The 25,420-nt window shown below is 34.7% G+C and overlaps 4 protein-coding genes across 7 annotated transcripts in view; all 4 read left to right on the top strand.

The window, feature by feature from the left end:
* The first annotated feature begins 527 nt into the window (after positions 1 to 527).
* On the top strand, positions 528 to 4,989 carry LOC104895235 (hypothetical protein). 2 transcript variants are annotated; one of them, XM_019250110.3, is made up of 7 exons: positions 528 to 754; positions 969 to 1,014; positions 2,636 to 2,750; positions 2,876 to 2,943; positions 3,432 to 4,043; positions 4,192 to 4,253; positions 4,352 to 4,494. In XM_019250110.3, exons 1-6 carry the CDS (start codon positions 708 to 710, stop codon positions 4,234 to 4,236), a joined length of 933 nt encoding a protein of 310 aa, XP_019105655.2. In that variant the 5' UTR covers positions 528 to 707; the 3' UTR covers positions 4,237 to 4,253; positions 4,352 to 4,494. The 2 variants fall into 2 exon arrangements, with proteins under 2 accessions (XP_019105655.2, XP_010679989.2); XM_010681687.4 differs by having other exon boundaries at positions 530 to 754; positions 4,149 to 4,253; positions 4,352 to 4,989.
* A 5,296-nt stretch (positions 4,990 to 10,285) lies between these two features.
* LOC104895234 (hypothetical protein) lies at positions 10,286 to 11,929 on the top strand. Its single transcript, XM_010681686.4, has 2 exons — positions 10,286 to 10,488; positions 11,258 to 11,929. Exons 1-2 carry the CDS (start codon positions 10,425 to 10,427, stop codon positions 11,566 to 11,568), a joined length of 375 nt encoding a protein of 124 aa, XP_010679988.1. The 5' UTR covers positions 10,286 to 10,424; the 3' UTR covers positions 11,569 to 11,929.
* Positions 11,930 to 14,593: 2,664 nt separating this feature from the next.
* Positions 14,594 to 17,508, top strand: LOC104895233 (pentatricopeptide repeat-containing protein At5g14080). Its single transcript, XM_010681685.4, has 2 exons — positions 14,594 to 16,382; positions 16,497 to 17,508. The coding sequence occupies exons 1-2, from the start codon at positions 14,723 to 14,725 to the stop codon at positions 16,787 to 16,789; spliced, it is 1,953 nt and encodes a 650-aa protein (XP_010679987.3). The 5' UTR covers positions 14,594 to 14,722; the 3' UTR covers positions 16,790 to 17,508.
* Positions 17,509 to 20,840: 3,332 nt separating this feature from the next.
* The window catches only part of LOC104895232 (actin-related protein 2), a 22,816-nt gene continuing 18,236 nt past the window's right edge, over positions 20,841 to 25,420 (top strand). The window contains exons 1-10 of one of the 3 annotated variants that reach the window (XR_008969807.1): positions 20,841 to 21,053; positions 21,813 to 21,923; positions 22,110 to 22,244; positions 22,330 to 22,401; positions 22,557 to 22,635; positions 22,797 to 22,846; positions 24,696 to 24,799; positions 24,909 to 24,977; positions 25,054 to 25,122; positions 25,359 to 25,420. Coding sequence is in view for 1 of the 3 variants with exons in the window: in XM_057395593.1 (XP_057251576.1) it covers positions 21,012 to 21,053; positions 21,813 to 21,923; positions 22,110 to 22,244; positions 22,330 to 22,401; positions 22,557 to 22,635; positions 22,797 to 22,846; positions 24,696 to 24,799; positions 24,909 to 24,977; positions 25,059 to 25,122; positions 25,359 to 25,420 (788 nt within the window). In the remaining 2 variants the exon portion in view is untranslated. Of the gene's footprint in view, positions 21,054 to 21,812; positions 21,924 to 22,109; positions 22,245 to 22,329; positions 22,402 to 22,556; positions 22,636 to 22,796; positions 22,847 to 24,695; positions 24,800 to 24,908; positions 24,978 to 25,048; positions 25,123 to 25,358 lie in introns of all 3 variants that reach the window. The other 2 variants (XR_008969808.1, XM_057395593.1) reach the window with 2 other exon arrangements.

Below are 25,420 nucleotides of genomic sequence, written 5' to 3'. Positions count from 1 at the left end.
ACTTTCTTTTTGGACAATAAACTCTCTCTATCTCTCTCCTCTCACAAGTCACATGGGTCCCTTGTTTTTTTACTCTCTATCTCTCACTTCTACAAAAAAAATATTAAAAGTATGAATTGAAAAGTGTAGCGAGTAAAATGAAACGGATGAAATTTAAGAAAAAAAAAAAAGGGTAAGTTAGTTACAAAACTGAAAGCAGTTTGAACTAAGATGAGCAGAAAACCAGTAACTCACACGGGAATTGCCGCCAACAATACCGGCAATCACCCGACCAAAACTCACGTGACGTTCTTAAACTTCGTGCCTCTAATCACGTGCCGTACGGATCAAAAGCGATGGGCAAGTAATATGGGCCCAAAACCGCCCTTATATGGGCCCAGTCTTCTCTCTCCTTTGACCGCGGGTAGCTTTTTAACCGTCCTATCACCCAATCAAATCTCACCACGTCACTAGCTAAACTAACCATTCCTAAAAACCCTCGGGCAGTGTGGATAAACTGACCGTAAATAAATAGCAAACGGCTGCTTACCTTTCCCCATTTTAACAACATTCTCTCTCCTCTTTCTCTCTCTTTTTTTCTCTCTCTCTACTCTTCACTACTTCTTCCACATATTTTGGAGAAATTCTTCATTTCAAATTTTCGATCCATAATTATAAATTTTAGTTGTTCTTGAATTTTCTCTTCCACATATTTTGGAGTAATTAAGATGGAAGATGAATATGCGAAATTAATTAGAAGGTTAAATCCACCAAGGTAATAATTATTTCTGATTTCTTTCTAATTTTATGAATTTTTTTTGTTATTTAGATGATTAGGTTTTGGATTATGAGCTAATTTAATTGATTTTATTTCACTGTTGAGTGCTAATTTTTAATTTCTGTGTTAGTTTTTTTTTTTTTAATTTCCAGTTAAGTTGATAGAATATGAGGCTTTGTTTGATGATGAGTTGAATATTTATTACTTGCAGAGTTGTTATTGATAATATTTCTTGTGAAGATGCTACTGTAATTCAGGTATATGACCTTTTATTTTTATTTTTTAATCGCTCCGTTCTTTAATAGACTTTATGTAATTTTTTTTTGAGTTTACTAATATTAAGAGTTTGTAATTTGAATTAGTAGTGTGACAACTAAATTCGAAGGTAATTATTTTACTTTTATGGTTAGGATTTGTGGTTTTGATAATTTGTTTATAAATGATAGAATTAGTAGTAATTTGCTTAGGGAACATAGTATTGCTATAGTAATAGATTATGATTAACATATCATTTTAATACTTTATACTCCCTCTGTTTCAAAATATAAGTCATTTGCGTTTTACGAAAATTTGCTTTGACCGCAAATATCTCTCAAATACGTTAAATAAAAATTATAAAAATTGTACCGTTGGATTCGTCTTGAAAAATACTATAATAATATTATTTTTTAAATTTTTTTATCAACATAAATTGAGAGTAATTAACGGTCAAAGTTCGACCTCGAATATCGTGCGTGCCTTATATTGTGAAACGGAGGGAGTAGTTCCTAAATAACATAGCACTAGGCCTAACCAAGGATGTCTTGGCCTAGTGGTTAAGATTGAGGTGCTGTGAGCGATAGGTCACAGGTTCGAATCCCCCCTCCCCTTCTTTGTACTTTGTACCGCCTTCGTGGCTCATATGGATAAAAAAAAAAACATAGCACTAGGCCTAGACACATCTTTTAATAATTTTTAGCAAGGTGGATGATATAAAAGTAAAGAACGAAAAATTGATTGAGGAAAAGTTAGGCAAGTTCCTACTTCGTATGTTTTTAAGTTGACTAATTTTTTTAGGCATATTTGTCAATGTAATAGTATGAACTTTAAAATCTCCAATTACTAATAACCAAAAATTAAAATAAAATTGATGTTTTGGAAATATATATTAAAACGAATTTAAGAAGATTCTATATGAGACATGACTATACTTTTTTTCTTGAGTGTAAATTATAAAAGTTAGTCAAAGTATGTATGTGAATACTCAATAGTGTCAAAGTTAGAAATAGTATCATATGAGATATGGAGAGAGAGAGGAGTTAGGTCCTCTTCTTTTGGACTTATTTTCAGTACAATTACTATTTGCAATTTCGTTTCTCTCAATCCAAAAAAAAGGACCCTTACTCGGTCGTTTGTAAACATATCACTTGGGTTAAAAGGAGTAGAAGGAAGTTACTATATGGAGTAATTTGTAAACAAAATCTTGAAGGGGCATATTCATTGTGTAAGTTAACTCAACCCCCCCAACAAAAAGCCAAGTAAAAGTTTCCTCACAATATCAAGTAGGAAAGGGCGGAATAACTTCTATTTCTTGTCACATCCTGCTTATATATTTGTAAGTACCAAATTAAATTAGCACGACCTTAAGATTAGAATTTTCCTTTTGTTTGTGGGTATAATAGTCAAGATGACGTTACACACGTATGTATACATACAAGTTGGATCCCAATCTCTATCCTAAGTAGAGATGAAAATTTGCAAACTAGGTAGTTGCTATATGGAAGAGTATTAATTAAACTGGTCTTATAAGCTGTTTTAATTAAGTAATGAAGATTTGATGTGTGATTATGACTAGTTGATGAACAAGTGTGACTAAAGTGTAGAATGATGTTTTTATAGGTAGACAGTGTCAACAAGCACGGAACTCTTCTACAGGTTGTCCAAGTTCTTGCTGACATGAACCTAATTATTAAAAAAGCATACATTTCTTCTGATGGTGGATGGTTTATGGATGGTAAGTTTCTTACTCGGCTATGTCAATACGTAATTTTCTGCATTTTCTAAATTAAAGTTTTGCAACTGGGTCAATGTTGCATTTGTTTCTGAGACAAGCTGATGTTTCTTTACTCTTTTTTTTAGTGTTTAACGTGACTGACTACCACGGGAATAAGATCAGAGATCAAGAAGTCATCAACTATATAGAAACGGTATGTTTTGTGCTTCTATGAAGTCGGTATCATTGCATATAACCACTTTTCGGGTTCAAAACTGTATGATATAAGTTGTAGAATAATGTTGAATTTGCCCATTCTTATACTGGTTGATTTGGTCGTATACTCGTGTTCTTTTGTGAAAACTGACAACCAAAATGTAGAAACTACTTTGTGTCTTTGTCCTTGTTTTTACAGCAATTCTGTACATAGTCAATGCCATGGCCCATGGGTCTTTCAAGTTGAGCTGAATTACCTGGCTTGTCTAGTTTATTTGTGAAGCTTCATTATTTGAGCATTTGTGGAAACCAGAACATTTGCTAGCCCTACCTTATATGTGGTTTGTACTGGGGAAACATCTATGTAATGGTTTGAAAACCAAATGGAAACTCTAAATACATAATTACATAAAAAACTTCTCTGCATTAGTGTTTTCAGAATGTGCTGAATCTCATTCTGTTATTGCTTTCCCTGTAAATGCTCAGACAATCGAGAGCAATGCCTCACTTTGGCCTCCTTTAAGAGATTCAGTTGGAGTAATGCCCTCAGAAGAACATACCTCAATTGAGCTGACCGGGACTGACAGACCAGGGTTGTTATCAGAAGTATGTGCAGTTCTTAGTGATCTCAACTGCAATGTAGTAAATGCTGAGATATGGACCCACAATTCTCGAGCTGCAGCTGTCGTACATGTCACTGATTATTCTACAGGGCATGCAATCAACGATCCTAAAAGAATCCTCACAATAAAGAAACTTCTATCTTATGTTGTCAAAGGAAATAGTGATTGTCATCAGACGGCTCAAATGAGAGTTTCTCCTACTGGAACTACTCATAGAGGGAGAAGGCTTCATCAAATTATGTTCGATGATAGGGACTATGAAAGAATGGAGAGAATAGGGCACTCGAGAAATGAGAATAATTATAGAAGGCCACATGTGACAGTTTCAGATTGCACTGAGAAGGATTATACTGTGATAGTGATGAGGTCTAAGGATCGGCCTAAGTTGCTGTTTGATATCGTGTGTACACTAACAGATATGCAATACGTTGTTTTTCATGGCATGGTCACCACTGGGAGGATGGAAGCTTACCAGGTAATATGATTCGTTTTGCATTGTTGAGTTCATCTATTGTGCTGACTATATATTCTGGCTCTTTATATATCACTTGGTCTGACAAATATTAACACTTTCTCACAGGAATTCTACATCCGACATGTTGATGGGCGTCCCATAAGATCAGAAGCTGAACGAGAACGTGTTATGCAATGCCTTGAAGCTGCCATAGAAAGGAGAGCATCAGATGTATGCTATTGAACTCTCATGGATTCCTGTAATTGATAAAATTGTGCTTTAATGCTTCACCATCAACTAACTTTAAGTCATATATATATGTTCTTCAGGGATTAGAGTTAGAATTATGCACTGAAGATCGAGTAGGACTTCTTTCAGATATAACCCGAATTTTCAGAGAGAACGGACTAACCATCCGAAGAGCTGAAATATCTACAAAGAGCGGCAAAGCAGTAGACACTTTCTATGTCACAGACGTGACAGGAAATCCTGTGGATCCAGGGACAGTGGATTCCATCCAACAACAAATCGGACAAACCATTCTGCAGATAAAACACAACTCATATCAGTCCCCTAAACCTGCCCAAGAAACTACAATGAGTTTCCTGTTCGGGAATTTTTTCAAGTACCCGAGTTTACAGAATTTAAAAGCAAAATAGCTACTGTATAGTCTTGTGCAGCAGTTGAATTAGAAGAATGTGCAGCAAATATTTCAGATACCAAAACAGATCAGCAGGAAGGGAAGTTGTACATAATATGCAGGTAGGCAGGGTAAACAGAAAAGTTGTATTTCATGAACATATACATTACCCCCAATGTCAATCAAAGTTAAAGGGGTTGGACAATGTAAATATGTAATTAGCTACAAGGTTGTAAATATTTTGCAAAAAGTACTTATTAGAGTAACAGGTCTTCCGCAATGTAAATATTAGGTTACTGAATGTATATATATAGTGGCTTCTGTACAGGAGAAAATGGTGATGCATTTTATGTCAGTATAAATTACTAATAACCATCAAGGACCTCAAGGTAAGGGGTTCGTATCCCATCAAGTGAGTGGCATTTGGAGGAGAATTTCCCTTGCTAGTCTCCCTCCTTCCAAGTACTTGAGCCTTTGGGTTAGGCTCTGTACGAGGGCAGCCCAACAGTTATTCATTTTTTCCCCTTTGATAAGACTCTCTCTATCAACGGGTAATAGAGTATCTCATCTCCCTCTTCCATTGCTACAAGAGTTAGGAAGACCTAACAGAGGTATACCCTATTTGTGTTCCAGCAACATTTTTTTTGGGTTCCCACGCTGGGGTTCTCTTGGTGAGAAGAAAGACCCATAATGGACCAGTCTCTTTCGCAAGTCAGCCAGTCTAACTCAGCTACATAGGTCAGCGCTTGAGAGTAGGAGGGAGATAACGGAATCCCTAGTCTCAAATACTAGGTAGTGAAATTCGAACTTGTGACCTTTAAGTCACAAGGTGATCCAGCAACCCACCAGAAAGACTAATCCAATCCATAAGGGAATCTAATTGTTTATATTGAAAGGGAATTTTTCACGAATATGGATACAACATTTACCCCCACAAATACCCTCTCTTCTATCTTTTTTTTTTTTTGTGTTTCTACAGAACGCGGAGAGGAACCAATACCAATGAGTAAGTATGAGTAAGTACTTTCACAGTTTTTTCGGATCGGATATCCGATCCGATTTTAAGATTTCGGATATTTCGGATCGGGTATCCGGAAAAAATTTCGGGTTTTCGGATCGGATACGGATCGGGATTTTTCAAAAATTTCAACGGGCCCGATCCGAAAACCCGGTGATCCGATCCGAAAACCCGGTGATCCGATCCGAAAAGTTCGGATATCCGAAAATTTCGGATCGGATTCGGATCGCAATTTCCCCGATCCGAAATTTTCGGATCGGATCTGATCCGATATCCGACAATGAACACCCCTACGTGTAGGCAACAATAGGGGGCCACCATCTCTCTTTTAAATGTTATCATCGTTAAATTTTTTGTTACCGCATAGAACCCTAAATACTACTTTTTATAGTAGCAATAATTGACTTTTTAAAAAATAAATATATAAGGAGAAGAATTCTGTCTAGACCTTAACCTGCACGGTCTGATCTAGTAGTATTTATCCACAGATCTCTGATGGGCGTTCGGTTCATATAATGGTATGAGATTGGAATTAGGAATGAAATCAAGGTGGTATAAGTTTGGAACTTGATACTTAATACCATGTGTTTGGTTTTATTTGGGAATGAAATTTTTTTCTCCTATTTAATACCTAGAGGTATTGGTATGAGCCAAACCTACCTCACCATTGGGTTTCTAAACCCCATACTTTATGGGTTTGAGGTTTGAGTTCTAAATCTATCAAATTATTAAACAAACACTAGGTATGGATTTTGTTCATTCTAAACTCATACATCATACCAGAATCATATGAACCAAACGCTCCTTGAGAGGGTTCTTGAGAGTGTGGGGAAAAATAAGGGGAATTCCTTACCCCAAATACTTGGGAGGATTCACCCAAGGTTACAAGGTGAATCACCAACCAACTAGACCAATTAAGCTTGGTTATTGACTTATTGTACTACATGTTTTTCATTGTTGGTGTTGCACTACTTTATTATATTTGGATATTTAATTTTTATTTTAAATATTAAATTATATTTTATATATATATTTATGTTATTAATTAAGGGCCTACTTTATTTCAACATTTTATTTTCCAATTTATATTACTAAATTAATTTTTCTATATCTTTTTACTTTTATTCTATGAATAAAGGGCTTACTTTTATTTATGCTGCACATGATCTCCTTAATAATTAAACTGCCTTTACTTAGACGTATGATTAATCATCGAAAATATTACAAAAATGGATGCCATTCATAGTAAATAATTGACTCTATATAATCTTTGCATCAATAAAATTCAATTTACTTCAATAATACATTTGTATTGAGGGAGATGTGATAGTTTAGTGAAGTACCACCCTGAATTTCAGGATATTGTCTAGGGTTCGAATCTTCATTCCAACAATATACAGGCTAATAGCCTAGCAGGAGTTGATCTTTGGACCAATTATCTTTTCTAATCAAAAATAAAATAAAATAATACATTCATAATTATTTTTTTTTTTAATCTAACATGCAATTATATTTCAAATAATCCTTATGGTGGGTGACGCAAATGGGCACACCGCACAGTCTCAACTCATATAAAAGAGGCAAAGGCAAATGAGTTGTTTGAAGTGGGCGACCTATCTACAAATTGTAACCACCATGCATGTGCATGTGCATTTGCAAAGTCCAAATGGGCAAATGGCCACATGAAAAGGGTATAAAAATTTAAAATGCACATGACATTGCCCACTTATTTCTCCTCTTTAGACTTTGAAACATGAAAGTTGAAACATCCCATTTTTTGTTCAAATATTATACTTTTTGACGATTGAATAAGACAAGCATGTTGTTAAATAAAATCGCCTGCACATATTTATACTGTGTATTTCCGTAATCTGTTACATTTGAACTGTTGAAGAGTGCACCTTATCAGATGCATTCACATGATAGAATGCTTTAATGTTCTACATAGTAGAGGGATTAATGATTAATCTAAAAGCTACTCACTCCTTTAAAATCTACAAGTTCGTTGATTATGAGTGTATTCTCTTTACCTGTTGAAAAAAAAAGTTTTGAACTTTCTATTGTAATAAGTTTGACACTTAGTTAAATTTAGATAAGTTCTCATCTTATTATATAAATTGTTATCAGTTTATAAGCTCGGGTAAACTCAGATAAATTTAGATAAGTTCTCATCTTATTATATAAATTGTTATCAGTTTATAAGCTCGGGTAAACTCAGATAAATTTAGATAAGTTATTTTAGATAAGTTCTGGAGAAATTTTGGGGGTAAAGAGAACAACATAAAAAATATGAATATATGAACCACAAACAATACAATAATTAATTTTAAGATGAACAATTGATTCAATTATTTAACTCGGTAATCAATGATATCAATCGTCTTTATCAATTTAAAAGTAACATCCTCTATTAAAAAAACCTAGCCTCCCCTCTCTTTTTCTCTCTCTAAAACCCCAGCCTTCCTTACCCCTTCTTCATCAATTAGGGGGCTGCCATGGATGTTTTCGTCCATGGTAAGCCCCTTTTTCCCTTTTATTTTCAGTTTTTAGTTTTTTCTTGTTTTGTTCAATAAATTAGTATCTCTTTATGAGATTTTCTCAAACCCTTTTATGGGGTTTTTAGTTTATGTTTTGGAAATCTCCTTCTCCCCTATGGGAGTTGTGAGTATGGTTCTTTTGTTTTTAGGTATGAGAAATTATTCTCATTGGTTGAAGTTCGAGATTCAACATGAAGAATTAGGGTTTCACAACTTCTGTAAAATTATGGAAGACTATTGGAGTACGTTCATCCCAAAATTTCCGCATCTGCATATCATATGCCGAACCAGAGCGAACTCACAGATTGCATTGCTTCAGATGAAGATTTTTATTAAGGCAAAATTAAGTCAAATCTGCGATGTTTACATTTCTAGGGTGATATGTATTTCTATTAGAATTTTATATTTTTCAGAAATGACTTGTAAGTGCCGTTTGGCGAAATATTAATGAAATCCCTTTTCTTTCTTTCAAAAAAAAAAAATCAATTTAAAAGTAAAATGGATATTTTACATGGTGGCCTTGTATTTTCAATTTTTCTATTTGATGGCAAGCTAAAAAAAGATTTATTCAAAGTGACCTTCTACTTTAAACAATTATATATATATATATATTGACCCTAATTTATTTAAAACATGGCTAAGTAGCTAACCATCCTAACCTACACCTAAGTTAATTATCATAAAACAAAAAAAAAGTTCTTATATAATTTTAAGTGATCTAATTCAACTACAAACTTTTTTTATGTCTCATTCTTTTTTTAAAGGTGTTATAGAACAAAACATGAACTTGATTTGATCAATGAGATGTTCCGATTCATATGATTGTCCAAAATCTGATTTATTTTTGAATTAAAAAAATCAGATAATGATTTCCCTGTTAGGTATGGTTGAAGATATAGAAACATGTTAAATCATTCTCACCACTTATGAAGTTGTTGTGTGATACATTTTCATACTTAATTTGTTTTTTCTAATGGTTGAAATCCACTCTTGAATAAGAATATCATTAATAATTAGTCATCCATCATCTAAAAAAAACACATATTTAGAGAATGAACACAATTTACAAAATCAAAACAATTTCAAGCATATTTAAATCCAACTCTAACTCCACCTATTCAAGCTTGACGCAAGCAATGTATTTTGTTCTCTTCGCATCTTTCCAAGCGAAGACTTTCATACTCAAATTTTGTATTATAATAATTTTGAACGGAAAATCGATGGAAAAACCTAATTAAATCCTCTTGAATCAAAATCACCTTCCAAATTATTATCAACCTGAAAATGAAAATCCTACAAACAATAAGAATTAAAATCCACGGAAAGGGGTAAAAAAAACTCTCACATGTGGAGAGAACAAGACAAAGACAATAATTGAAGGAAGACGATAACCCTGCAAAATAAGAAAAAGGACAGGAAATAGTCTAAATTCCTACTTAAACAACCAAGAAAGTAAACCCTAATAGGAGATCAGGAGAGAAAAATTGACAAGAGGCCACGATTGATAATAAAACCGACGTACAAACCAGAGTTTACTAGACTTTGACCAATATATATTGAAATTGGAAAAACTCGATCAATGTTCAAATACACTCTCTCAACAAATACGGCTACGTACTTCACCTTGACACCTCACTAAAACCTCTATAAGACAAAAAAAGGTGTAATCTAGTAAGCTCCTACCTAGTGGACACAATCTTATATCAAATTTGCCATGCATAATCTACATTGGATATAAAGAAAGTTAAAGCAAGATTTGCTATTACTTACACTTAACTAAAACCTCTATAAGACAAAAAAAAGGTGTAAACAAGTGAATCATGATGTGTCGGTAGAGGGCATGGCATGTAGAAAAGAGAAAATCAAAGCATAAATTAAGGAAGAAAGTTATAAAAAACACATAACCAAAGATTATATCCTACACAACATCTACATATTGTAAAATATTTGAAGTATGCAAAAAGTTATATTCAATGCCCCAAGTGAGAAAATGGCGCAATCATCGGCAACTATTGGTATGTGTTTAGTGTAATTCCTTCACAACTTGCTAGTCAAACTTCTATATATATATACAACCCCAACTTCTTTCTAACCACAAATAAACTGCTAAAGTACACAACTTCCTTACTTTCTCTTCTCTCCAGTGATTACTATTTAGTATTTACTAGCAGATTGTTGTACTTTCTTTTGAACAAGAAAGTAGAAAGATGGCAGAAGCTGTACTTAAGATTTTCTCAGCAGTTTTCTTCTTCTTCCTTATTTGTCAACAGGGTAAGTTGTTATATTTCTGTTCTTTGTATTAATTGCCTGTCTAATCTTCGGCTAAATTGTGGATTATACTCCGAGTCAAAATCTTCTGTTCCACTTTGTTGTATACCACTTGTGTGTCATTTCATTATATTGGTTGGTATTATCATTATGATCCATTAATTTTATTTGACGTTCAAAACATATTATAATCAAGAAGATAAGTGGCGCGCAAAAATGATGTATACTCCAATAACTAATACACATCTCCCTAAATGAAATAAGGGTATTCATGGGTCCTAGTGGAAATATGAGACATAGTTTCACTTATTATGACCCATTTGGTAGATGATAATCATGGTGATAATGCCGTAATAATAATGATTTTTGATTTTGAAAAAATAGAAATAGATACAAGTTGGAACTATTTTTTTTAGGTGAATCCAACATGATATTAGAACTTAAACATAATTTTGGCTACAGAGCCTACAACAATCTGATAATATAAGCTCCATACAATCATTAGAGATTTGAAGAATAATCCTAACTTCATTTTGGGGCATGCTTTGCTTCCTACTGTCACGCGCAAGATAGTCCAGCCACTTTGTTGAGTTCATGCCTCGCAAATACAAACTGGATGTCCTTGAACTCCCGAGTACATTCCCTACATTTTTTTAACACATCATAATACATGTTGAGTTGGAACTAGTTATAGACAATGATAAATGAATGGAACATAATTTTCTATCATTTAGATTGTAAACATTGAAATGTTGTCCATTTACTTTTGCAGGTTACAGTTATAAATGTGGTGTATCAAACATCAAAGTAACAACAAAAAGAACAGGAACAACAGTAGAAGGTCAACCACAATATGCAGTAACCATAACCAATAACTGTCCATGTGCTCAATCTAGAGTTTACTTGAGATGCCTTGGTTTCAGCACTGTGCAGCCTGTTAATCCAAGGGTCTTTAAGGTGAAGGGTGACAGTTGTCTGCTCAATAATGGCCGTCCGATTGTCAGTGGCAGACCAGTCAGCTTCAAGTATTCTTTCTTACAACCAACTGATTTGGTTCCTCAAAGATCTGAGATCTCCTGTTGATCTTCTCTTACCCTTTAGAAACACGACGTAACTATATTTACTCACTTGGTAGATTATCCACTTCTAATCCAATAGATCGTCAAAATATAATTGTTAACGTTGAGTTGGACTTCACTCACTCTACGTTAAATTTTATTAGTAGTGGGTAGTTTATCCACTGAGTCAACCAAGTTTTATCTTGAGAAACACACAGATTTCTTTTTCTTTACTTGTTTTTCTTTGTTAATGTTGTTAAATTGAAGTGCAGCATAGGAGATGTTTGGAAGTTGCATCCCCTGCATTCAATGCAAAAAATAGATTACATGAGGAAACTGTTTGTCTTATTTGTATTTAGTTTCCTATATACTTTAATTTATCTGGAGATGAGAGATTGTTTTGTATATGTATTAAACAACCTGCGCAATTCAGGGAACTTTTAATAGCATGCTTCCCTTTGTTTTATACTTGAATCATAAGTTTGAATTAGTAATTAAGTTAATTACTCCTAATCTAATTATTTTGTCTAATCACAATCGAAGTGCTGGAGAGCTAGAAAAATCTACCTTGTGGTAACTTTTGTCACATGGGTTTGGCAAGATTATCAAAAATAGGGTGGATCTAAACTCTAAAATATGATATTGTAATTCTGAACTTTTTTTTGATAGAGAGACAAAATCCAAGATTTGGATAAGGCACAAGTAATTTACATTTTCATATGTATGTAACACTTTTACATTTCATATGTATGTAAGACTTTTACATTTCTGATTTGTAATATCAATATGTAAAGAAAATCTTTTAGATTTTTTTCAATATATAAGAAAGGGGTGTTTACGTTGTTTGATTCATCTCTATTATTAATACATTACGAAAATCATACTTTTATTATAATCTTTAACATGCATTGACATACTCCCTCCATTCCAAAATATAGTTATTGTTTCTATTTTGGGAGTCAAATTTTACAAACTTTGACCAAATATTTTCATTATTGCATAGAAAAAACATACTCATGTAGCGTCTTGTTAGATTTGTCTTAATATGTACATTCATAATATCAACTTTTTATATGTTTTACTAATATGAAATCGAATATATCGTAGGTCAAAGTTACGTTATGAAGAATGTGCAAAAAGAAACAAGAACTATATTTTAGGATAGAGGGAGTATGTGAGAAGAAATCTGAACATCTTTTCTTGAAACGGATGGAGTACAATATTCATATACTGATAGCGTTTGGCAATTAGAGTCTTGGAGTTTTGAACCAGTTTTAGAGTTTTGAACCAGTTTTAGAGTTTTGACTTGTTTAAAAATCTATGGGGGTGTTTGGTAAAGAGAGTTTCAAGAGAGAGTTTTGAGGTGAAAACTTTTAAAATGAAAAAGCTCCTTTTTTATAATTTATTTCATTTCATCACATAAAAACTCAATTTAGAATCATGAGCAACATCTAAAAACCAACACTACACCTCTAACATCATGACAAAGACAACCAACTTCTACAGCCAAACAATTCAAAATATGACTACAATCTCGAAACATCATGAGCACTAGAACAAGATACAAACACTCCTACCAATTCCATACACAAGCAACAACACCCAACATTGACAGCAGCTACAAAGCTAGGAAGCTAAGGACAACAAAAATAAAACACCTAAGAAACTCATAAAACCCTTTAAACATTTTCAATGACATGAACATCATACTAACCACTAGGATATCTCTTACTACACCATCTCTTTGCCACTTGGACCCCATTTCTCTTCTTCAATTTAAGGTGGAAACCTAAGATGATGACAAATTTGACATTGATCATTCTTCTTCAAGTTATGATTGGCGAAGTAATAATTGACATTGATTTTCTTCTTTGTCCATTGAAAAGAAGAACTTGACACAACATTGCTCAAATTTGATTCAAACGAAAAAAATTTAACCATTACTAACATCACCCGCAGAAATTTTACTTATGACATTTCCATTAGCATAAACTGAAACCTTATTTCCATCATCATAATATGATTTTTCATTAATAAACATCTCATTTGCATATAAAAGGAAAGTGGCATCACTATCTAAACCAACACTCTCCAGCAACCTCTCTTGATTTGGCAACACCTTCTCATTGGTACCACCAACATTAATAATATATATAGTCATTGTTCAACAAATCAATAGGATCACAAGAGATATTTTGCTCCTTAACATTACCACCTTTACACTCTAACTCATATTTAGAACCAATCTGCAGATTTTTTTTCCAGTAAAGCATACACTGCTAACTTGAACTCACTATCGTGAGAGAAAGGCGAAGATTCTCTGCCAAACATAACAAAAGACTCCAAACAGACATTCTTTTTTACTCTAATAACATCAACATCAGGTTGCTTCTACTCCTCTTGAGCAACTTGAAGAATTGCATTGAATTCCTCCAAGGATTACTAACATTCATAACAGGGACAAAAATTGAATACAAAACACCCTTAATCTCAACCCTAGCTTCAAATACCAACCCCATCTATTATGATCAGATTGAATTTTTCACCAAAGGTGGCCAAAACGTTTAGAGTAATCAAATTCAATCAACTTTGAACAACCGTTATGGATATCGAAAACCCATTCAATTAACTTATTCTGATAATTAATCCACCTTTTTCGATTCTTAAAGAACTCGCCAATTTTTAAGAAACCATTACTTAACTCCATTTGAAAAGCCTTACCTTTGATTTGAATTCTCATATGTAAACTCCAAATTGACCAACTCCTCAAGATGCCCACGAAAATACTACCTGAAATCCCACAACAACAACCTGGATGCAACACAACCACTCCAAAGAAGGGAGAATTCTGAAAGATACTTCTTGAGAAATCTGTTTGAATTGTCAATTCAAACTTCAATTGATCAAACCCCTTAAAGCCCATGAAATATGACAGTAATTTGATTTAGCAATCAGCTAAGTTTTACCAAACACATTTATCTGAAATCTACACTTAAATCTGCTAAACAAAAAGATAAAACTCTAAACTTTATAACTCTAAAATTTAAACTCTATTTGTCAAACACGACCACGAACTTCCCAATCTTGAATCTCCCCTTTCCTTATGGAGGTTGGTGCATTGGTAGTTAAAACATTTCAAATTGTAGTTAGTTAGGCGCGAGCTTTTTGTTGTGCTAGAGATGCGACCTTCGGCCAGAGAATCAGCTAGCTTAATAAGCAGAGCCTTGATCTCTGCTTCCACCAACTCGAGTTCGACCGGATCATGGACTCGGTCACTGGAGCAAACCCTCCACCAATTCGGGTGTCGTTATTCGCTTACCTCTTCACTGGTGGCTGAAATCATCGACCCTCATCTTCTCCGGCATCCATCTCTTTCTCTAGGGTTCTTCAACTGGGCCGCACAACAGCCTAATTTCTGTCATTGCTCCATTTCATATCACTCCATCCTCAAATCCCTTACTATTTCCCGCCAATTCAACTCATTAGATAAGGTTCTTAAAGAGGCCAGAGATCGTAATGTGGTTGTACATCCTTCATTTTACCGCCCTCTTATTGATTCCCTTGTAAAATCGAAGAAATCCCATGACGGTTTTTTGGTTTTAAATGGTGTTGTTTCGTCGATTTTCGATGTAGGGGTCGAAACGTGTAACTCCCTCCTTGCTGGGTTGGTGTCTGAAGGGTATTTTGATTGTGCACGTAAGTTGTTTGATGAAATGCTTGTGAGAGGTGTGAGTTTTACTACTCTTGGGATTGGTTTGTTTATGTGGAGGTTTTGTAGAGAGTGTGATCTTGGGTTTATATTAGGTGTCTTGGATAGAGTTAGGGGTGGTGTTTCGAGGTTCAATGGATCGATAGTTGCTCTTCTGATTGTTCATGGGCTTTGTGAGGTGGGTCGAGTGTCTGATGCTTATAGTGCCTTAGAGGAGTTGAGGATTAGAGATTGTAAGCCTGATTTTATGTCTTATAGGATTGTTGCTGAGGCTTTTAGGTTGAAGGGCCCGGGATGTATCTTCGAGGTGCAAGTGGTGTTAAAGAAGAAAAGGAAGCTAGGAGTGGCTCCCAGGGATTCGGACTATAGAGATTTTATATTTATTTTGCTTTCTGAAAACTTGAGTTATGAAGCTAAAGAACTGGGCCTTATCATTTTAGATGGCAATTTTCGTATTGAAGATGATGTTTTGAATGCTTTGATTGGATCGGTCTCATTGGTTGATCCATGTTCAGCAATGTCGTTCTTCAAGTTCATGGTAGGAAATGAAAGAATGCTGAGTCTTATTACCTTGAGCAATTTGAGTAGAAATCTCTGTAAACATGGTAAAATTGATGATATGTTGGAAGTTTTTAATGCTTTGTCGTCCAAAGAATATTTCACAAACTTAGAGAGCTATAGTGTTATGGTTTCATCTTTGTGCGAGGCTGGAAGAGTAAGAGAAGCTTATGGTGTTCTTCAAGAGATGAGGAAGAAAGGTCTTTTCCCAGATATTTCATTTTATAATGTTCTTATGGAAGCATTATGTAGGGAAGATCTAATCCGTCCTTCAAAGAAGCTTTGGGACGAAATGTTTGCCTGTGGCGTTCATGGAAACTTGAAGACGTATACCATCCTTATTAAGAAGTTTGCAGAAATAGGTCAAGTTGATGAAGCACAAATACTCTTTGATCACATGCTACAAAAAGGTGTAATGCCTGATGCAGCTATATATACATTTCTGCTTGAATGCCTTTGTCAAGACTCGAAGTTCGAAGCTGCAATTCAGATTTTCTACAAGGTTGCTGACCGGGATATGAAAGTAGCACAAGATATAGTAACTCCACTTGTTCTCTCTCTTTGTAAAACAGGTAATGCTTAATTTCTACCTAATGCAAAAATGGTGTTATGTGTTTCTTCTTGTAATATGATATCCTTCATTTATTTTAACCAATTTAACTTTGTCATTGATGTTGTTTATGCAGGTTGTTTACTATATGCTTCTGAATTCTTGTGCAGTAACTGTCATCTGAGACATATAGAACCCCATGTTATATTGTTGAAATCTCTCACAGATGCTAAACAGTTTGAAGCTGCCATCAACCACCTAAAACAGGTTAAGGCTGCTTCACTTTCTCTCCTACAAGAAATATCAACTGAAATTCCCGCGCTTCTTTCGTCTTCTTCCAATCCAGAGCCGATCCTTCAGCTGCTTCAAGATATGCGACATAATGACATGGTTTCCGCGAATGATAACTGGACAGCCTTATGTGGGTAATTGTTATATTGGTTACAGGTTTGATCCACCCATTATAGCCTCCAAGAAGGGATTAAGAAGTACAAATTGGTCCCTGATTTTTCACCTGTGGGATCCTAAACTGGGTATAGCATTGTATGTCTGGTCACAAAATTTAGCAAACACAGAGAAGATTTGCTACTTGCAAATTGCACGTTGTGAGTGATGACAGATAATATATGTTGCTCACGTTGAGTAGATGCTTGCCTGTTATTCTTGATAGTATCCACTATCCAGAGTCACTTTTCTGACAGTAATTGTAGTGGTTTAGGATCAGCTGGATTGGTTCTGTTCTAGCACCTGATGTTAATTTTGGGGTTGGAACTTGCAAATGCCTAGCTCAACTGGTAATTCTGAAGATTATGCTCCAGATATACTTGAGGTTTGCATTGGTACATCGAATTTATATACAATGAATGATTGAGCTTAGCTTGAGACCAGGGAGCAATGGTTAAGGTCTGCCGCCTGTTTAAATGCTTATCTCCTTAAAATGCCTGGAAATTCTTTTTTCTTTTAGGTTTTTGAGAGGGAGAGGGAATCAGAAAAATAATCTTTTCCAACAGATTGTGGATGGAACATAAGAAACTCTTTACATCATTAAATCATTGTCTGTATGTGTATTACTATTTTGAACTTCGTCATCTACATGTATATGTGATTTTGGTTATAGTGATGGAAATTGTAATGATCATCGTTGTCTATATGTGGTATCATGTCACGATGCAACTGCAATTTTCTGAAGAGGTTATCTGCATATGAATCAGAAGAAATTTGATGCGAGTTCTGCACTTCTTCTAGGACTGAATAGTGGTTTTGGTAATGCCATAAGTAGCAGTCTTGCCATGGATCCTCTTCCTTCTCTTAGTAGAGCATTTTACCTAGCTCAACAGATGGAGAGACAAAAGGAGGTTAGTAGTATGTATACTGGTCCATGAAATCATGAAGTAATTGCTTTTGTTGCAAAGAAACAACTATCTAATGCTAAGAACTCTTATAAGAAGGATTGGAAGAAAGACAAACTGGATACAGTTTGTGATTTCTTTAAGAAACAAGGTCATACCAGGGACACTTGTTTCCAACTGAAAGATTTTCCTGAATGGTTTACCAAAAAGCATGGAGTACCTTACAAGCTTGCTGCTCATGTTTCTGCAGATCGCGCTGCTTCTGAAGCAGATGACCCTTTTGAGTATACTGCTGCTAGTCCCTCTTATTCTCAGTCTGTAAGCACTAATATGAAGCTCCAGATTCTCTCATGGTGCAAACTATCATGCAAGAAGTGATGAGAGCCATGAAAGGTATGCAAGCAGATTGTTGGAGAATATTCCAGTAATTCTGTCTCATATAGTCATATACTCATTGTGCAGGTATACCGTATATCCTTCAAATATTACTCTTCTAAATCTGATTCGGATTGTTGATTCAGGAGCTACAGTCTACAGATCATATACCCTTTGATAATAAGTTATCTGTGCATATAAGAACATTAGCAAAGAAAGTTGAAATTGGATTACCGAGTCGGACGAGGGTCAGAGTCGGATTTCAATTTATGTTGTGCTCAATATTATTGGTTCATAGGCATCATTAAGTTTCATCTAACTTCTGTCTCAAAAACTGACATAGAAAGATACAATATTAATATGAACTGATCTAATGCAAAAAGAATGATGAGTGATATACGACATTCTACAGAATGGTAATTGGTAATACTGGAACTGTTTTAACTACTCCTAGTATCCCTCCAAATTAATCCCAATAAAGTACTTAACTAGTTCATTTAACTCCATGCATTCATGATATACCACAATCTCACTTGTTAGTAACTCTTCTTTGTGGTTCTCCTTGAAACCGTGTTTGTAAATTTGATTATTCTGTAAGAATCCTGCGCAAGCAAAACCAGAAGATTTCTTCACCAAAGGGGCCTATAACAGAGTTGGCGCAAACGTTACACAAGTGACTGCAACACAACTACCAGGGCTCAATACACTCGGCATCTCACTAGTTAGGATTGACTTTGCACCAAATGGGGCTTAATCCACCCCACACACACCCCGTGCAACCGAGCTCCTCACTGTGATAGAGGGAACACTTTATGTTGGTTATGTGACCTCTAACAAGCAGATGGTGGAAACCAGCTCTTTGCCAAGGTGCTTAATAAGGAAGATGTTTTCGTGTTCCCACAAGGTCTAATTCACTTCGAAATTAATATTGGTAAAATTCCAGCTATCGCGGTTGCTGGATTGAGCAGCCAGAACCCAGGTGTTGTTACCATTGCTAATGCTGTGTTCGGGACTAAGCCACCCATCTCTGTTGATGTTGTCAAGAAGGCATTCCAATTGGATGACAACGTGGTCAGGCATCTTCAGGCTCAGTTTTGGATGGCTCCATAATTCTCTCCGATGTTATTTGGATTTTTACTAAGCACTAATGTTATCTGATACTTGTGTGTAATAACCCAACAATTTGGTTGGTTATAGTTCTTGATAGTTGATGCTATCTGGTTGAATTTTGAAATTTACTTTAAAATTAGATTTGCTTAATGTGTATTTCAATGTTTACAGAATAATCTCAATTGATACATTGATTTTGATTTGTCATTCCATTCATATTATTGTATGTGTGTCGAGCCAACAACTTCTCATTTCAAGTACAAATGCACGAATCAATTATACTGCAATTATCGATTTTACTATTGAGCGAAAGGTTACACCTTTATGGTAATGAGGAACGTAATCTTGCGATTGGGGGTAATGCAATTATTCGCGAGCTAGCAAATGGAGTCCTGAACTAGCTGCTCCATGTGAGGTATGGAAGGAAATTAAATTTGAATTCCCAGCAATGGATATATACCGTCTAGGCTAAGTAATTAATGTTCGGTTGAATTGTAGGTAAACTCGGCCCAATCTTTTCCTAAAAAGATTGTTATTGTTGTATTGATTGAATTTGATTGTGTCTCACAATCCGACATAATTCGAATTCGGGGAGGGGTTCTTTTTTGATTTGGAACAAATAGATTTAAGAGATGAGAGAATTAAGGATACCTACCAAAATGACTAATCCAATCCATAATGATGTATCGGAAAATACGATATTTTTGTTATTTGACAAACCATCAGGCGAAGCAAATGCAATGGGTACTCTAATCAACTATTTTTGTATGAAAAATATTATTGACAAGATAATTTTTCTATTTTAAAACAAATTAGAAGTATTGATTCACTGATTCACATACGACATTTATGATTTGATATCTCATACACAGCATTTATGATTTGTGAATCATTGAATCTTTTTGTAAGTATTTATTTTTGAAAAGTGTTGGACAAAACTGTCTCAGTCGAATACATAACTAAGAAGTAAGAACCCTAGCAATAACGTTATTCGTCTCAGTCGTTCATATTATAAATTTAAACAAGTTTTGTGTGCGGCCAGCCACACAACAATATATGGTGTGGCTACATTTGTGTATTAAAGTAACATCTATTTATTCACAAGGTAACATTATTATGTCCATACAAATAACCTCAATTCAATATATACGTAAAATTAATCAATTAAAAAAAGTAACCTAATTTGTTCCTTAAGTAACCCTATTATTTTGTTTTGGCTATCAAAAGAGCAATTTTACTTGTTAATAAAACCAACCCCATTTTGCCATTAGTGTAAAATCCACATATTACCGTAAACCCATTTGATCATCCTTGAACCCCTAATAAGTAATTAATTGTTTTATACGTGAAGTGGCCACACCATCAACCGTGTGGCTGACCAAGTTTGTGTAAATTTCTTTAGCACAATTCAATTCCCATAACTCTTTTTGTCCACTTCTAACTTTTAAGTATTTGATTTAAGAGTTTAACTGCACATAGTAATGGTCGTTCTCTTCATCTAAAAAAAACTTGAACTTATCTGAATTGAATTTATTAAATTTGATTGACCTTTATTGGAATTTATTTTTGAGTATTATATTCAAACTTGATCCGACCTGATCTAAACTTATGAGACCTTGAAACTTATTTTTCAAGGTGAAAACGGAAGAGAAGTAGAGAACACACCCTAATTGTGTGACTTTCACTCCAAGCCATTAATGACTCATTTCAGAAGCTCCTTGGTTTAAGTTCCTGCATTTACAAGCCCTTCTTTTTTGGATTTTCTCTCTCTAATCTTGATCGCCTGCCATAACCGTGAAGCTGAAGAAAATCAATTGATGGACAACAAAAATGTCGTCGTTTGCGATAATGGCACCGGGGTAATCTTCTATTAACTTCACACTCATGCCTTCATCTGTTATTCTATTTCCTATGTGCAATTTGATCTTTCATAATGTATTGACAACATCAATTTCGTAATCTATGATTGTTAATTTTCGACAATATCTGATTAATTATATGGGCAATAAGATATTTTAATTCCATTGCATTGCAATGTGCAAAGTGAGTGGGTCAGTGGATGTACTTGGCGGGTCTAAATTGATTGAATATTGGTTTTTAGGGCTTAATTTGATTGATCTAACAATATTGTAAATCCAATTTTACAGAATCTCATATAACACCACCTTGCCATAGCCCATAAAGTATGGTAAGACGAGGGTAACTTTTTGTCCTAAAGGGTCACTTATAATGTAATGTGCAAAGTGACCCTTTATCTAAAAATGATCTCTTGAAATTATATTAGGGCATAAAGTGAGATCGTCTTATCATAATTGTATTGTAAGACGGTCTTACACAAGACTTACTAATCTAAGTGAGTCACCATAAGCGAGCATTTCCATCCCAGCTGAGGAAATTTGCCATTTCATGGGTGGAAGTGTCAAGTGTCCATACTTATGTCGTAATGTTGGTGACTCGACATGGGTACTTGAGGTGAAATGAAGAGTTTGAGTAACATAGTTGTTCTTCTTTTAATGTGAGGGATGATTTGATGGGTGTCTTCTATAAGTTATATTGATTGTTTTCTAGTGAAAGAACTAAAAGTATTGATTATAATTCATTTGATCTCTCCATTGCAGTATGTTAAGTGTGGCTTTGCTGGAGAGAATTTTCCCACTTCGGTTTTTCCTTGTGTGGTAGGAAAGCCTATGCTACGGTATGACGAATCATTGATGGACCAAGAACTGAAGGTGGGAATTTTTAAACCTAGGCAAGTGAATTCTCCTCTTTTGTGTTTGCAATGGAGGCTGTTTCTGTTGGTTGCTCATCTTAGGAGCCTTATTTTCAAAATCTATACGATTTTACCTTAATTAGCTTTTATTGATCCTCTGCTATTTGTGAGGATCTCCGAGAAGACTTATGGGTCTATTTTGCAGGACACTCTTGTTGGAGAAGCTTGTGCACAATTTCGAAACCAACTAGATATTTCTTATCCTGTCAATAATGGTATCATTCAAAATTGGGATGACATGTGTCATGTATGGGACCATGCCTTTTTCAGTGAGCTCAAGGTCATTCCTGTTTGCCTGTCTCGGCTTGTTAATATGTCTCTAATTTCCTCTGATCTTCTCTCTGTTTTCTTGCAATCTTTTGCAGGTAGATCCTACAGAATGTAAAATCTTACTGACAGACCCCCCACTTAATCCATCAAAAAATCGTGAACAAATGGTACTTACTCTATTTTCATCTGAGTTGTTATATTATGTCTTGTGACATTTTTTATAAGTATATCAAAGTTCACACTTAACAGTTGCTTATCATAATTGAACGCAATCTTTGAGTAGTAAGCAAAGACGCTTTTTGATGATTGGTTCACAATGTAGGTTGAGACAATGTTTGAGAGATACAACTTTTCTGGTGTCTTTATCCAAATCCAAGCGGTCCTAACTCTGTATGCTCAAGGTGCTCTATGTCTACAGCTATGAAGTAATGATTGTTTTTCTGAAGAAGCTGCTTATTTCTGGAGTAGCTTGAGATTTCTAAAAAGTGAAAATAGAATTATTTCTATTAAACAATGTAATCCTATCTGCTTGTTTATGGTAACAAGCCCTGAAACCTTGCAGGTTTGCTCACGGGGTTAGTCATTGATTCTGGTGATGGTGTCACCCATGTGGTAAATCCTGAAAACATCTCATTGCTTCTTTTTTTTCTTTTTTTTGGGATTTAGAATTTCTACGGCATTAGTTACTGAATCAGAACTTCATGTTTCTCAGCATGTTATCAGTTCTGTTTCTTTTGTTGCAATTAGTTAAGACCTATATCTGCATTTCATGTGACCCTCTAGTGTGCTGGCAACTTTTATTGTAGCTTTTCATGTGTATTATTGCTTCAGCTTAATTATTGCCTTTCCGGAGCTCTTGGATTTTGGCTGTCTAAGTGCATTGATTGATGGAGTTACTGACTTCAGTTAGGCTTAAAAGTAGGTTGCGGCAAAAATTGAGTGAGCTCATGATAATGATGCATGGGCAATAAGTTCAATACTGTCATCATTAGGCCTTATGTCTAAATCTGTAAGATAAGTTACATCCTTGTGTTCATGGTAATGCAATTCCACCTCCAAACATGTACTTCTCTTCGTAGTTTTTCTTAACTATCTTTAGAGGTGGTATTGAGCAGTTATAAAATTATTCGAGGAATACTTGAGGGTGGACAAGCATTAACATGGACTTTGATATTGAATTTTCCTCAATTAGATACATATAAACTCATTCCCGTAATTATCATTAGTTACTGCCAATTAAATGTACGCGTTTTTCTTAGGAGTTTGGTAAAGCTTCTACTATAAGGAGAAAAGTATGTATTATCCATTCTTCTTGATCAACTGAATTCACAACTGTATGTGCTGATTTTTTTAATATTTAATCCCGCAATCCCTTGATAAACTTTAAACTTCCCTTTATGTGGATATCTCAAAATAATTTTTTTTTTGGCAATTTCAAAATAAACTTCATTCTTCATTTTTTTTTGCTTAAGTTTGTGTTACATTACCAAAGTGACCATACTTGAATACCCCTCTTGAATTTTTCTCTCTCACCATCTTGGAATTAAAGAAACAAGGACTGCAAAATGTAGGCTCCTTAATAAGTGTGCCAAGAGATATTGTAAAGTAGTAATTATTAAGGGATGAGAGAAATGCAAGGCATCATATTTGCTTCTTGTTTGGTTACTGGTATCCCCCTTTTCTGCTCTAAGGTCACGTTTGTATTTCCTATGAGATTCGGCAATATATGTATTAAATTTGACCAGATATGAATTGTCTACATTAATCAAAAAGGAATAAATAGACATGCACCAGATTGCTGGTTGGAAAATTTCATACAAGGATGCTGAATGACCTTTCTGCACAGCTTGATGCTGATTGTGTACACTGTACATAGATAGTGTCATGATGATGAATTTGAAGAATGAATTTTTCGGGCTTGTTTTCACAATAGCCATTCTTTAAATTATTTCAACTAATTTCAGCACAGCTTGATGCTGATTGTGTACATAGATAGTGTCATGATGATGAATTTGAAGTATGAATTTTTCTCGGGCTTGTTTTTGCAATAACCATTGTTAGATTCTTGTATCAATATCTTTGTGATATCTCTGATAGTGATTCATCATATAAAGTTTATTCAAGAAAGGAAATTAGATATGTTTTTCTAGTTTTCTTCCTGAAATAAGCTTTATGTGCTGGATTTCCATAAATTCCATGCCAACGAAGATCAAATGAAGAAAAAACAACATTTGCTATTGTTCACATTGGTGATTGTTTTCTGCTCCATAGTACATACATCATCATTTATTTCATCAATAAGATTGACTAAATGCAAAATCTGTAACAATTACTTGTTACATGTCTTAATTCTTGTTCTGAAGCAAGATGTGATTCAAGGTGGTATATGGTTATGTTGCAACAGAAAAAGCTTGTTTCCATGTTGGTCAATAGTTATTGAAGGTCCACATTTTCCTTCCAGGTTCCTGTTGTTGATGGTTACTCTTTTCCACATCTTACAAAGCGAATGAATGTGGCAGGCAGGCATATAACATCTTACCTTGTGGATTTACTCACACGGAGAGGGTGAGAATCAGTTCTATCTGCTATAAGCTGGTATAATCCATGCTGGTTTCTCTCTATCTTTGTGAGGCATTGTTGCTCTGTGCTGTTGACATTTGATTCTTTTCTGAAGGTACGCCATGAATAAAGCTGCTGATTTTGAAACAGTCAGACAAATCAAAGAAAAGCTGTGTTACGTAAGGTTAGGATACATTTGTTAAAAAAAATTCTTCGCGAACTTCTTTATGCATTTCCATCTAATACTAGTTTTAGCTTAGTGCAGCTATGATTACAAACGAGAGTATCAGTTGGGACTTGAGACCACCATTTTAATGAAGAAGTACACTGTAAGTTCATGTGTTTAACAGCTTACTCAACAGCTGCACCATTCACACTTACCTTATGACAATAGGGAGGAGACTATCTGAAGTCTTGTACCATATATATATCATTGCCTAAATCTTTCAGAAAATATGATGGTGGAGACAACTATATTGTATAATCATCTATGCTCGGCAAATTTTCTTTGATCATTACTTTTTTTTTATAATGTTGAGGTACTAAAATAGGTTTCTTCTACCAGCTTCCTGATGGAAGGGTTATTAAAGTTGGCACCGAGCGTTTCCAGGCTCCTGAAGCACTTTT

Source organism: Beta vulgaris, chromosome 6, assembly GCF_026745355.1.
Source record: "Beta vulgaris subsp. vulgaris cultivar EL10 chromosome 6, EL10.2, whole genome shotgun sequence".
Lineage (NCBI taxonomy): Eukaryota > Viridiplantae > Streptophyta > Magnoliopsida > Caryophyllales > Amaranthaceae > Beta > Beta vulgaris.
This window is presented reverse-complemented; position numbering and strand designations above follow the sequence as displayed.

Bases quoted from the DNA above. Each gene is read 5' to 3' on its own strand.
- LOC104895235 (XM_010681687.4), top strand. From the start codon at position 708: ATGGAAGATGAATATGCGAAATTAATTAGAAGGTTAAATCCACCAAG. The intron at 755-968 runs GTAATAATTATT...TATTACTTGCAG, and splicing joins AGAAGGTTAAATCCACCAAG to AGTTGTTATTGATAATATTT. The intron at 1,015-2,635 runs GTATATGACCTT...ATGTTTTTATAG, and splicing joins AAGATGCTACTGTAATTCAG to GTAGACAGTGTCAACAAGCA.
- LOC104895234 (XM_010681686.4), top strand. From the start codon at position 10,425: ATGGCAGAAGCTGTACTTAAGATTTTCTCAGCAGTTTTCTTCTTCTTC. The intron at 10,489-11,257 runs GTAAGTTGTTAT...TTACTTTTGCAG, and splicing joins CTTCCTTATTTGTCAACAGG to GTTACAGTTATAAATGTGGT.
- LOC104895233 (XM_010681685.4), top strand. From the start codon at position 14,723: ATGCGACCTTCGGCCAGAGAATCAGCTAGCTTAATAAGCAGAGCCTTG. The intron at 16,383-16,496 runs GTAATGCTTAAT...TTGTTTATGCAG, and splicing joins TCTCTCTCTTTGTAAAACAG to GTTGTTTACTATATGCTTCT.